Source organism: Rhamphochromis sp. 'chilingali' (assembly GCF_963969265.1).
Source record: "Rhamphochromis sp. 'chilingali' genome assembly, chromosome: 11".
NCBI classification, from domain to species: Eukaryota; Metazoa; Chordata; class Actinopteri; order Cichliformes; family Cichlidae; genus Rhamphochromis; species Rhamphochromis sp. 'chilingali'.
In genome coordinates this window covers 9,242,819-9,256,693 of record NC_137938.1, presented here as the reverse complement: position 1 = coordinate 9,256,693, position 13,875 = coordinate 9,242,819, and the positions used below count along the sequence as shown (strand labels likewise).

Genomic DNA, 13,875 nt, shown 5'->3' with positions numbered 1-13,875 from the left:
ATCTAATAACTATTTTCGTATAATACAAATGGCTGTGAGGGAGGTCTTTATCAGCAGGAAAAGCTGTAAAACATGAAAATACAGCTGAAGGTCACAAGATGCATTCCTTTATATTTTTTTTATTTTATAGTCTTTTGGTGGGCCGGATTAGATTCTTTGCAGGCCACCTTTGGCTCCCAGGCCTTCTGTTTGACACCCCTGTGTTACTAGATTGTCTCATTGTACTTTATGAGGCTGCAAAACACAAAGGGCTTTCTTTTACATGAACTTAATCAAAATAGTTTCAGGCCATCAAACCCAAATATCAGTGCAGTAAAACAAAATATTCAGGAATGTGTATATCAATAAAAATCTTCTAAATCCTTATAATTCTATTTATGAAATGAAAGGGGGGGTGGGGGGGGTGGGAACTGCGTTTGTGGGCATAAACCAGTCCATGGGGCAGTATCGAGCGCCGCCTGCTGGAGCGGACATGTATGGCGTGTTAGCGATATTACCGCAACGATGCGAACTTTTATTTTGAAATAACGTTTGCCCTTACGCCGGAAGAGAAAAGTGCCATTCGAAAAGAACCTGCAGGACGAGGATATGAGGACAAAGAGTTCAGCCGAGCGACAAACAAACGCCGCTCGAAGACCATAAAATATCATTTGTGTTTACTAACTTCAACGCCAAACTTCTAAAAACTAATTCACCGACTACTTATTTTTCCGTTGTAGCTATGTTTTATAGAAAATATGCCGACTCCAGCAGTGAGAGTGTCGTATTGGCGGCAGAGCTGATGCCTGTCGTAACCGGCTTTCTCGGCTTTTGTGTGTCGCATCAGTGACTATGGATGTGAGAGCAGTTTTGGAGTTTGCCACAGTAACCAGGGGCCTCTCTCTGGTTCTGCAGGTAAGTTTGGCATCCTTAAAAGTCTCGAATGAACGAGTCATATTTTACAACAGGACGTTTCTACCTACAGGCTGTAGTGAAAGTCACTGTATACTTTAAAAGCATACAGCTGACATGTGTATCACGAATGTGTATTTTAATAATGATAAATGTTTCTTTTCAGGCTGTCTTGAACGCTGCTATCCCTGACCATGACGCCGATGCGTTCAGGCCCCCTCGGACAGAGGACTACCTGTACTTGGACTCGATGGTGGAGTGGTTGTTTGGCGGCCTCTCTCACTGGGATGCTGAGCACTTCCTCTTCATTGCCGAGAGAGGATATCTTTACGAGCACAACTTTGCGTTTTTCCCCCTCTTCCCCGTCATCCTCCGGGGCCTGGCAGAGACGCTGCTGTGGCCCCTGAGCAGCTGGCTGAGTGTGCGGGGGCGGCTGCTGATTGCTGTGGCCCTGGGAAACAGCGCCCTCTTCCTGTTGAGCGCCGTCGCCTTGCATGCCCTCAGTAGAATAGTTCTCCAGGACAGGCGTCTTGCTCTGCTCTCCAGCCTGCTCTACTGCATCACACCCGCCAATGTTTTCATGACTGCTGGGTACTCGGAGAGCCTGTTTGCTGCTCTCACTTTCGGTGGTCTTTATCTCTTGGAGAAAGGATTCATCTTCCGAGCCTGCCTTGCCCTCAGCATAGCTACCGCAGCACGATCAAATGGCCTTGTCAACATAGGGTTTCTGCTGTATCTTCCATCACTGCATGCCATCTCCCAGATTCGTTTGTATCGCGCCACAACAAAAGGCCACAGTAAAGTCTTCCACTACATCTGGGTCATCATCTGTCTGCTGCTGACCTCTGTCTTGGGAACTGCAATTATTGCCCTACCCTTCTGTGCTTTCCAATACTATGGTTATAGGACGTTTTGCACACCATCCACCTCCTTGGAGAGCATTCCTCCTGCTCTCCTGTCAATAGCTGAACGGAAGGGCTACCGGGTTCCGGATGAAAACGGTCCACCACCCCTCTGGTGTATGAGACCCCTGCCCCTGCTTTATTCTCACATCCAGGATGTATATTGGGATGTGGGCTTCCTCCGTTATTTTGAGCTGAAGCAGATACCCAACTTTCTTCTGGCTCTTCCTATGGCCACCCTTGGAATAATTGCCTGTTATGCATACTTTCAAGCTAATCCAGAGCTGTGTGTGAGACTCGGCCTTTGGGACACAAGTGCAAACAAAGGGCTTGACAAACCCACGCCTGGATTCTTCAACCCTCGAGTGTTCGTGTATGTGGTGCATTCTGCAGTGCTGCTGGTTTTCGGGACATTGTGCATGCATGTGCAGGTAAGGAAGTTGTATAATGAGTGTCTTGCAAAATGTCTTGTTTGAAGCTATTCAAAGCTTCACCCCTCCTCTCTTAATCTGCCTTTGTAGGTACTAACCCGATTCATGGCCTCCTCGTCTCCTGTACCATTCTGGATAAGTGCTCACCTGCTCCTCCTCAATGAGCCACTCCTTCATCGAAGGAAAACATCAAACCCCAACGTGCAGCTGCATTCTAGAAATAGCTGCAAGCACACACCTCAGAATCCTATTGTTGCGCTCCTGCCACACTTAAAAGCCTGTTCTTCTACCACACAGAGCATCCTGGGATACTTCCTCTCTTACTGGCTACTGGGCCTTGCACTGCATTGCAATTTCTTGCCGTGGACTTGACTTAAGACATTGTTTCAAGCTCTTAATGCTAAAGTTCTGTGCAGGACTAGGCTGTAAAGTCAGTGCTTCAGCAGGGATCCTTTGGTATTTCAATAATAACCATTAATTGCAATAAAAGGACAGTGATTTTGTCAAAGAGATAATTGTACATATAATGCTACATTTTACATAATTAAACTCACACTTGACAAAAAACACAAAGCCAGCACAAAGTCCAAAAAGTTGTGTCTTACTGGAGTGACCTTGCCCGGTCCTGCACAGAGCTTTCTGTGACAAGATTACATTTTTAATGCCAGTTCTTGATCATGATACAGTTGCCAGGTTTCATTTGCACATTTTAGTCAAATGTGTTTTTGTGTTCTTTGAGAACAAATGTAGAAAATAACTGAAATCTTAATGGACTCTAGTTGGGTGTAAATATTGGGAGACTACGGTTGTACGTGGGAGGGGAACACTTTTTATTTCATGTCCAGTTCTTCCTGAAGTCACTGCTCTTTGAATCCTCCAGCTTGTGTCTCGGGACTTGAGTGAGAATAAAAACAAAACAAAACAGGAACCTTAATTTTTTTTCTTCATCTTCTATGTATTTATTTATTGTGGTAATGGTTCTTTCACGAGGCATTGATGTAAAATGTCCATAATGTGCAATTTTATTTTAAAGAACATTGTTGCCAAAGTTGTGTTAACATGTCAGATAACACACGATAAATCTAAAGAAGGATGACATTTGTGCTGAAGACCTTTTCTTTCATGTAAAAGTTTTAAATTCTTTACTGTCGTGCAAAGTAAACTCATGAAACGACTTGGTGCAGAACTGCTACACTTATTTTTATGGAAAAATCTTTACTAACACCACCAACTCAACTGAACCCTGACAGTTCTCTTTATATAGTTTCCAAACTAGTGTCCATTCAGTGCAGCTTGACAGCTATTATTCAGCATATGCCACAAGTGAACAATGGATTTGTTATTTTAGGCCACTGATACTGTGATACACACCTAGAATCACTGTCTAGCTGTGGTGTAAAGAGACTAATTCAAAAGTAAAGGAAATATAAGTGCACAGGTGAGAGTCTTGCCAGATTACATTACCCCACTACTGTAGTAAAGCTAAAGGACGTGGATGAGGAACATCAGTTTTCATGTAATGCTGTAGAGCTGTAGCGAGTGGAGCTACGATTTCTTGTTGTTTAAACAGAATTGAATACGAGCTATAAATGTGACTGATCATGCTGACCTCTTTCTGAGGAAAGATGACAGAATATGACATGAGAGCTAAAAGAAGACGAAAAAATGGAAACACTCTGAATGACATCACAGCTGAAATGACAGAGCAGGTGTACAACTATTTGAAGCAATATGTTTTTTAATCTGTCAACTATCACAACATCCTGTTGACAACTGCAATCAGGTGAGATACTAAAATAGGCTATAACCTATTTTCTCCAGAAAATATGAGGTCAGGCAGAAGTGTTCATGGACTATGATCACAGATGACATTGTGACCTGTAGTGAGAGTAGGGAGCAAGTGGAGGAGAGCCTGGAGAGGTAGAGGTATGCTCTGGAGAGGGGAGAAATTAAAGTCAGTAGAAGCAAGACAGAATATGTGTGTGTGAATGAGAAGGAGAGATATAAAGAGTAGAGATAACGAAAGCAGTTAGACAAAGTTAGAGAGGCAGGGCAGAGAAAGGATAGTAGGGGTGGTGGATATACTGGACAAAGGATGTTGAAGATGGAGCTGCTAGGCAGAAGGGCATGAGGAAGACCACAGAGAAGATTTGTGGATCTAGAAGGGCATAATGAGGTGATTAGAGGGTGTTAAGGATAAGACAGGGTGAAATGGAGGCACTAAAGGAAGATGATTTGCTTTTTTTTGTTAAATACAATTTTTCTTTCATTAACCTAATCACAAACACACTGAAACAAAAATGTCATATTTTAAACAAATGTTTGTTTAAACAAATTATGCAACATTTTTTAATGTTATTTTCGGCACGGGTATAAATTAGTATAGAGAAAACACAGCCTGTGTCAATAAAAACAGATTATCATCGCGCCTGCCACTGATCTTCCTGTCATCTCCGTGCAGAGTAGACGCGTTTTCCCCATTATGGATCATCAGGACGTACGTGATGACGTTACGATGACGCCATGACGTACGGTAGCTGACTGTGAAAGAAAAAGGAACTCCCGTGAAGACGTTGGAGTGGAAGCTCCTCTGTGAGGGTTGAATTTTTAATTGAGGCTAGTTAATTTGACAGCATGGGCAGTCATATTTCTGTTTGGCTTTAATTTAACTACCAAACATGGTAGTTAACCCCGCGCCAACCTGGGGGTTGATTCAGACTGTGAACTACGGAGAAGAATGCCTTTGTTGGTACGCTAGCTAGTGTTAGCTTTCATGATGGGAAAGTAAGAAGCAAAATATAAAGTTACACTGACTGACCCTTGAGAGGACTGTCGTTTTTTAAAAGAAGAAACACGACGAGAAAAGAGAGGTCTATCTGTGTGTGCCTTTAGCTACCTCCGAACCGCTTACACGATGAAGAACTGCGAGTACCAGCAGATAGATCCACAGGCACTGTCGGTGACCCCGCTGTCGGCGCAGAATCTCGGGGAGAAGAAGGCACAGTCGCCCCGGAGGAAATGGGAAGTGTTCCCCGGGAAGAACAGGTTTTTCTGCGACGGGCGACTCATTCTTTCCCGACAGAGCGGTATCCTTCCTCTGACAATGGGCCTTATTGTTGTCACCTGTGGCCTTTTCTTTGCATTTGAGTGAGTCGAAATGTACGTGTTTATTTTCGAGGGTGTCTTGTGACGTCTGAGTTTATACCCCCCTTTTTATGTGAATATACATTTATAGTTGCCCGTTCCTGGTGAAGCACCTGACCATCTTCATACCTGTGATCGGCGGGGTGCTTTTTGTGTTTGTGGCCATCTCCCTGTTGAGAACCAGCTTTACCGATCCAGGCATTTTACCCAGAGCCACTCCAGATGAAGCTGCAGACATAGAGCGGCAGATAGGTGAGGCATATGTAGTTCCAGCTTACTCACTGTGGGACAGATGGAATGAAAGAGCTTTTCCATCTGTGTGTGTGTGTGTGGGGTGGGGTGGGGTGGGGTGTCTGAGGGACATGTTGCTGAGCTGCAAACCTAAGCTGATTACTCTGGGTCATGGTTGAAGAGCACAAAGGCCTGGTATAGTCTGATTTCTACTGACTTCCCCATTTTTATGAAGTTACTTGGTTGAGCTGTTTTGCTGAAATGCAAACACCTTAAAGAAGTGTCTCCCCCTTGTACATGTCTATTTTAAGATACCTCAGGATCCTCTACATACCGCCCTCCTCCGCGGACAAAGGAGATCCTCATCAACCAGCAGGTGGTAAAGCTCAAATACTGCTTCACCTGTAAGATGTTCCGCCCTCCTCGCACCTCCCACTGCAGCCTGTGCGACAACTGTGTAGGTGAGAATAAACTTACACATGGAATCCCAAATCCATCTACCTTAAGTGCAAAGTGCAATATTGCTATTATATCCAGTGCCTACCTATGTCATTCTTAAAGCTGCTTTTATTAGGATTATTACTCATTTATTTATGATTGAATAGAACATTATTTTTTTTAATGACTGTTTCATTCTAATAGTATGACTGTTTATGTTTGCCTCTATGCTTGTGCTTACAATGATAATGAAGCTTATCTTAGTGGGGAACACTAATGTTTAAATATCAGAATGATAATACATTTCCTTGAGCGTGTTCCAACATTATACTTACAATAGCCTGAAACCTCAAATTTACCAAGAGCCTACAAAAAAAAGAAGTGAAACCCATAAACACATGACCTGACATTTGTTTTTTAAAGTAGCCAAATCAGTTTAGCCATATATGCAGGATCTGTGTAGTTGAAAGTGGGTGGTTAGCATTTGGTCATTATTTTAGTAAAATAAAGAGTTTGATAGTAACAACTGTTACTTCTCCATGTATGCCATAAAGAAAAGCTCATAAATCTGCCTCATGAGCTGTAGGTTTTTGGCAGGCAGTGGTTTTAAATCAGAATTTATTCCTAACAAACTCTCAGGGAGTACATAATTAAATAATAATTTTTGTTTCTACAAAGGTTACTGTATTTTCAGTCCTAAATTTCAGTACCTTCCCCTCACATTGCTCCCTGTGAAGGGATTGTACCACTACGATGGCGCTTTATTGTGAAAGGTTGGAAAGATTATTAGTTTGATTGGGTTTTCTACAATTTTACTTAAACTTTTGAAATCACTTATGCACACATTGAGGAAGTTGGGAGTTTTGTTCCTCATTTCTTAGGATACAACCTAAATGAATGACTTTTTCCGTGTTATGCCTTCTATGTTTCCGTACAGATCTGCTGGGAAACACTGCTGACACCACTTTTCTTGGAAAACCCTTTTTTTTCTTTTTTTTTCTTTTAGTTTGAAAATGATAAAGCTCAGACAGCCAAGATTGCTGCCTGATTAAGTTTTATCAGTCATTAAATTAGGGTGAATGTAACACTTAGGCTCATACAGCTTTTATCACTTTACTGTTCTTTTCCATAATGCTCCTGGTTTGCTCTTATGTTGCTGTATTTGCTCTGAGATGAGTCCAGGTTTGTGTTTTCTGCTGCTGTGAATGCTTCGTGGTGACGTTTTACCTTTAGTAACAAGTCCACCCTTTTCTCTGTCCCAGCTAAGAAACCTCTGGTGTTACTTTTTGCCACTGTGTTGATCATTTTGTAGTTTTTTTTTCTTTCTTTCTTTTTTTTTTTTTTAACCAGCCCTCTCGCTCTCTGCTTCCACTTTACATGAATGGGCGTGTGATGTGTCAATGCAGATAGAAATTTTGTAAAAGACCCACTAGATTGATCCACAGAGATTTGTAGTTTGTCACTGAAATTAATGACTGTAACTTTATGCTTTCTTTGCTTTCTTTTCCCCTCCAGAACGATTTGATCACCACTGTCCATGGGTGGGAAACTGTGTGGGAAAACGCAATTACCGCTTTTTCTACAGCTTCATCATCTCCCTGTCTTTTCTCACGTCTTTTATATTTGGCTGTGTCATCACACACATCACCCTGCGTAAGTACTTAAACACATTTAGTATCTGTCACGTTACCAGCAAAGACTTTAACATGCCTCTGTCTCTGATGTTGATGTTTCTCTCCAGTTTCTCAAGAAGGTAAAAGCCTCGTTCAAGCCATTGAAGAGAGCCCTGCAAGATATCCTTTGTCTGTCACTCTGCTGTGTTAGACAGTCGAAGCACTTCCCGCTGCTCCTCAGCTTATGCCCACCCTTAATAGGATAAGAGTGTTAGAGGTGCTTTTAGTGTGATTGCTGTCTATTAGTAAGTTTGCTGCCTCATGTCTCGTGAGACAATTATAGCCGTAACCATTAGTCACAGTCACAGATGACTGTGGATTGATTTCCACATGCTGTGTATTACATATAAGACATTATGTTATTGCCCGAAACATTTCTGTGTCTAAATAAGAGACATACCTAGCATGTTTTTTTTTTTTTTTTTTCTGTAAAGACTGACTTATATACTTATAGTAGCTAAGGTATTTGGGATATTTAGATTATTTTGAAGGGAAAAATGCTCAACACAGATTTGAATGTAGCAGTGGGGAGATATTTTCAATTTACAGACATGCATGAATGACAGTTGTTTATCTTTAAACATCATGGATCTTTGGTTACCATTTCAACAACTGATATTATACCTTGACTTTCTTTGTGCACTGTGGTGGAGTTGGTGATTTGTTTCTTCTCCATCTGGTCTATTTTGGGCCTCTCAGGCTTTCACACCTACTTAGTAGCTTCTAATCTCACCACAAATGAAGATGTGAGTAGTGCTATTCTGACGTGGCAAAGCTGAATTCACGATTGTTTGATTTTTGTTAAAATACACATAAAATGCTGAAAACGGTGGAGCTCACAGCTTACTTGTCATGCAGATAAAGGGATCCTGGTCAAGTAAAAGGGGTGCAGAGGAGTCTGAAAACCCATACACTTATAACAGCATTATAACTAACTGCTGCGTAACGTTATGCGGCCCCATGCCTCCGAGGTGAGTAAAGACGTCCTCCTCATCACTTCACACATTTTCATCAAGTTCACCCTTGTGTCTCACTAATCACCTTAACAACTCGCAGTCTAGAAACACAAAGCGGCCTCTGAGCTTTTTGATGCTTTAGGTCATATTAAGATTTGGTACCCCGCCGTTGGCTGCATGGATAACCCTCCAAACTTGCCCTCTGATTAGCAGATGTCTTGTTGTATTCCAGGGAACATGTTCATTCACATCTCGTTTAATATCTGTATGTGCTGATTTAGAGCAGCTTCTGCTACTATAAAATGTGTTTTCATCTTGACATGACTACCTCTTGCTGTGTTTTGGTAGATGGAGAGTTCACCGGACACACTGTTTGTTTAGCCTGTTGATGCAAATGTCTAACAGTCTGTATGGTTTACAGAGAATGGTCCCAAAAAAGAGAAAATATACAGTGAGCGGCAGTCTTGTGGGTGAAAATGACTCGGTGATGCTAGCGGAGAATAGCCAGACTGCTTAAAGCTAGGAAAGCAATAGTAACTCAAATAGTCACGGAGTTTAAGCAGAAGGGCGTCTCTGAACACATAAAACGTTGAACCTGACACAGCAGCAAAAAACCACACGGGTTGCTGCTTCTGTCAGCTAAAAAACAGGAAGCTGAAGTTCACAGAAGTTCAATATTGAACAATAAAAGACTGGAAAAATGTAATCTGCTCCGATGAGTCTTGAATTCTGTTGCAACATTTAGATGGGAGGGTCAGAATTTGGTATAAACAGCACGAATGCATGGATCCATCCTGCCAACCATTACACCAGTGGCATCGAGGCTTCATCCTGCCAATGGTGTAATGGTTTAAAGCAGATTCAGCAGTGACTCTGAGTGTTCCAAGTCACTGTAAATATTGGGATTCACTCTTAGGTTCTGACCATAAGTCATTGTATTAGTTCAGGCCATTTTTGTATACAGTGGCAGCATGGTGTCATGTAGTTGTGCATTGTTGCAGCTGTATCATTGCAGAGACTTGAATGGTGTTAAAGTACACATGCAGTTTACACCCTGGTGGATCATAACAATCTTGTGTTCTGGTTTCCAGTCTGATCGACAGAAGAGGTTTCCTTCCTCCGGATGAGCCGATCCCTGCTGCGTCTGCCTCAGATATAGAGCTGCCCCCCTTCAGGGCCAAGAATGATGCAAACATGGTAGGGATTAAAAACCTTGTGGTCCCTCCCAAATACTGACTGTCCCATAGTTCCCAATGTGTTGCTCCTCCATCCTTTAAACTTCCAGCTATGGTTCCTCAAATGCAAAGTGGCCAGAGCTGCGCTTTTTATTGTTGCCAGAGAGAAGCTGTATCTATTTAGTTTTTTTTTTTTTTGAACCGTTACAGGGCTTTTAACGGCAGCTTCACTAGAGCTGAGTTTTAATGGTTCAGAACTGACCCACAACACAGAGCCAGACAGTCACTGCAGAACTGATTAAGGAAACTAAGAAGAAACTAAATCGAAAACTCACCAGTGAAGTTTCTTTTAACTGTTTGGCATCATGACCAGTTAACTATGCGTTAAAATCACCACTGAGTCCTGCAGATGTACATAACGGTTAATTTGTGCTGTTTACACTAAACACCTTAATATGTGGTTATTTTTGCCAGAGAATTCAACATGTTGTTTTGTCTGCTGCAAGTCTGGTTTTATGCTGTAATGACAGTTGGTGGACAGAATTGCTGCTTTCCTTTAGTGTGTTTGGTAAATCATGCCTTGAATATATTTGTGTATTATTTTATCAAATGCAGGTTATTAGCCATAATCTTAAAAGAATTTCTATTTTTTGCACTCGTACAATAACAGTTTTGTTTTTTGTGTATTTAAATAAACAGTATTTTTGTATTTTGAGATTTGTTTACTTTTTATTTTGTGCCTGTCTGAGTTTTTTTTTCTTTGGGAATGAGGGGGTTGTGTTGTCCTTCTGAATGAACACGTGTGTATATACGCCTGTAACTTTGCTGTCTATATAAAAGCGTTAACACTCAGTGTTGTACTGTATCCACCCTGCCAGGAGGAGAACTGTCAGGACTTTTCTTTGTCCTGCACAGCCTGAAGGTCACTGCTGCATATAGATGGTCGATGGTAAGACTAGGGTTGAACCTTAAACCACTCCCATCATCTCTTCACTTGCCTCCGCTGTGTGCCTCCGTCCTTCACATTACAGTTGCAGTTCTGTTTGCTGTAGCTGCCATCTCTGTGGTTTTGAATATAAAGCTAAACAGGAGCAGATATTGTTACTGGTTTGTGGTGATGGTGTGAATAATATTTGTGAATATGCATGCTTCACTACCATTCATTAACATTTGCTTGACTCACCCACCTCTTAACAGTTGATTTTCTTTCCTCTTTGCCATGAGATGCACGGAGACGCAGTCGAATACAAGTCTGCATAATCTTTACCCTCCTTTTTGCTCCCAATTCAAGCCAGAAGAAAAGACAGGAAGCAGCTTCTCCGTGCACATCTGTAAACCTTTTGCCATATTTGGCTGCCTTCTAATTGCATTTTCTGCATCGAACTCACGTCCTCCAAGCTTCTCCATCTTATCACAGCGCTGCCATCAGAGCTCCCATTGCTTTCACTTTTCTTATGACTTCCAAACTAATTCCTTAAATCAGATTGCAGAATTTTGTGTACACGCCTGTCCTGTTTTTACTCTCATGCCATTCGCAGCTTGGCTTCTTTTTTAACACATTTTGCTCCTGCCTTTCCTGATTTTGCTCTTTTTTTTTTCTTCTTCTTCTTCACGCAGTGCACTCAGAGCACAAAGGATGTGCTGGAGAGGGTGGTCCACTCCTCAGACTTTCCTGTCCTTTGCTCCCCCGGGACCCCAAAGACTACCCCTCAGGTCCTGAATGTTTCTAGCCGCGCAGCCCCAACCTCAGAGCCTTCGCCGTCTGTTGGCTGCACACAGCAGCAAGCTCGCCAGTCAGCGGCCACTGCATGCCCCCCGTTCAGCCGAAGCAACAAGAGGGACTCACTGCACTCGATCAATCCAGCCTTCCGTCTGGCTTCTCCTTCACCCACGCTTAGCCACACCACACTGATATTAGGGGATGCACCCGACACTGGCTTTAATCCACTGCACTGAGCGGACTTGTCCGGCTGCGCTGCTCATCGCTGGTCTGGCTATAACCTCTTTCATTGTGGAGGTCATGCATGTTGCGATTTGTTTCGTCAAGACGTCATTGTGAGGAGTTGTGGATTAAGTTGCACCACCAGTGTCACACTGTATGTGTCCTTCAGAATTTAAGTAACACTTGGAAGCACAATATAGAGATATTTTTTTAAACACCTTTTTTTAAGACGCCCAGAACATGCCTCCACAACCTCAGCAGAACCTCAGTGTTTAAGTTCCTGCTATTATCTTATGCAAACGGGTATGAAAATCTGGGTTTACGTACATTTCAACTGTGGATGCAAGAAGTTTGGACTTGCCGACCTGGTATGCTCTGGATAGCGAGCCATTTCAGGATTATTTATTAACTATATCAGGATTATCAACTCAAGAGTTGGCCTTATGTCTGATTCGGTTATGTCCTGTCATTTCCTGTTTAGATGTACATGATCGCAGTGTAATCAGGCGGTTTAGCAGTTTGGAGATACATTAATAATCTGAGCGTGAAGGATGGGCAAGGTACAATTTAGTTTTTTGGTTTTTTTTAATGTCTTTATTTCAGGGGTTTTGTTGTATTTATTATTTACTTCTGCATGTCTTGCATATCAGAAATGACATTTTTCTGGAAGTTTGTCATGTTTATATGGACAGCTAAATTCAACCTGGGCAAGGTGGGGTAGGTTTGTTTGGGTTTTACCAGGAAATAGCTTCCACATATTATTTTTTTATTCTTCAGTCTGTTACTCATACTTTAGACATCAAAGTATTTAAATCAAATTTGCTGCTTCCTACCAGGATATGGATAGTGCTATTTATCACTCTTTTTAGTGTTACTGTGATCTGCTGGGCTGCTTTAGGGACGGGTGAGCATCTGTTCAGTCTTTGCCTAAGAGCAGGAAGACTGTGTATTACTGCAGGCACTATTTTAGCAGAACGATGTATGGGTGGATGAGACCTCTTTCGTGTCTGACCTTCGTCCACATTGACAGCATGAAACCTGCTCCCCTTTCTGTGACGGTGGAGAACAATTTATTTAAAAGAAGGCGGCAGGAGCTTTGTGCCACTAGAGGGCACCACATGAGTACAACAGTTTGAGTGAAACGGTTAGGGAGGGGAAAGGCTTTTCTGTGTGTTATTTAATCATTTTGTAACTGAGTAGGTTGTGAGTTTGTGAAGAACTACATCGCCATAGTGGGTCATTCATTTATCAAATATCAGTATCAAGACTCATAGGTAGAGTAGACGACTACAAGCAGCGCTTGTATGAACAAACGTTTGTATTTTGTATGGTGTAGCAGTGAAACTGTAACATTTGATCAATAAATATCATCAGACTTAGTGATTGGGACTCTTTTCTTTCTTCTTTTTCTTTTTCCCGTCTTCAGTTAAAAAGAAAACCTTCTACACAATGACATTACAAAGCTTTAAACAAGCTAATGTCAAAATCTAATCTAAAAGCAGGTTCATTCTTTCATTCACTCTGTTAGTGTGATCAGACAGCCAGATATGCAGTAATAAAAAGCATGTGTGAGGTGTGTTTATCAGAAACACAGCATGTACAACAGCTGACACAGTTCTGCAGTGAAAGACGGATTGGGGTTGTTTTTTTTTGCGTTGGTTTATTTTTTTATTGCTCGTATGATAACAGAGTTATAGAGATGTGATAACACAAAGGTTAATGTACTGGTTAAATGAGGAAAAAAATCAGACACGCATAACATACTACACTGTCTGGGGAAACAAACATGATGTCTGTACTCAGTCTATCTGAGCTAAAACTCACTCCCACCAAATCTATATCAAATATTTAAACTGCAGCCACGAAGTGGACTGTCATAAAATCCCCCAAGTGCTAAGAAGAAAGTTTTTGTTTGTTTCAGTTTTTCATGCATTTAAAGAAACTATTTTGTCTGCAATTATTAAAACCGAAATATAAAAGTTAAGAAAAATTTCTTGATGGCTATAAATGTATTCACAATGGATTGACAGTGACAGCCGAGGCCAGAGACTGACAGCACTCAGCTGCCACTGCTGTGCAGATGAGTGCAAAT

The 13,875-nt window shown here is 41.8% G+C and overlaps 2 protein-coding genes across 3 annotated transcripts; both read left to right on the top strand.

The window, feature by feature from the left end:
• Positions 1-655: 655 nt before the first annotated feature.
• Positions 656-3,413, top strand: pigv (phosphatidylinositol glycan anchor biosynthesis, class V). Its single transcript, XM_080896320.1, has 3 exons — positions 656-894; positions 1,058-2,224; positions 2,315-3,413. Exons 1-3 carry the CDS (start codon positions 832-834, stop codon positions 2,594-2,596), a joined length of 1,512 nt encoding a protein of 503 aa, XP_080752446.1. The 5' UTR covers positions 656-831; the 3' UTR covers positions 2,597-3,413.
• Positions 3,414-4,750: 1,337 nt separating this feature from the next.
• On the top strand, positions 4,751-13,172 carry zdhhc18a (zDHHC palmitoyltransferase 18a). 2 transcript variants are annotated; one of them, XM_080896273.1, is made up of 10 exons: positions 4,751-5,371; positions 5,460-5,620; positions 5,911-6,060; positions 7,553-7,690; positions 7,779-7,830; positions 8,354-8,456; positions 8,569-8,681; positions 9,758-9,863; positions 10,720-10,790; positions 11,459-11,599. In XM_080896273.1, exons 1-9 carry the CDS (start codon positions 5,139-5,141, stop codon positions 10,759-10,761), a joined length of 1,098 nt encoding a protein of 365 aa, XP_080752399.1. In that variant the 5' UTR covers positions 4,751-5,138; the 3' UTR covers positions 10,762-10,790; positions 11,459-11,599. The 2 variants fall into 2 exon arrangements, with proteins under 2 accessions (XP_080752399.1, XP_080752400.1); XM_080896274.1 differs by lacking the exon at positions 10,720-10,790 and having other exon boundaries at positions 5,049-5,371; positions 11,459-13,172.
• Positions 13,173-13,875: the final 703 nt, after the last annotated feature.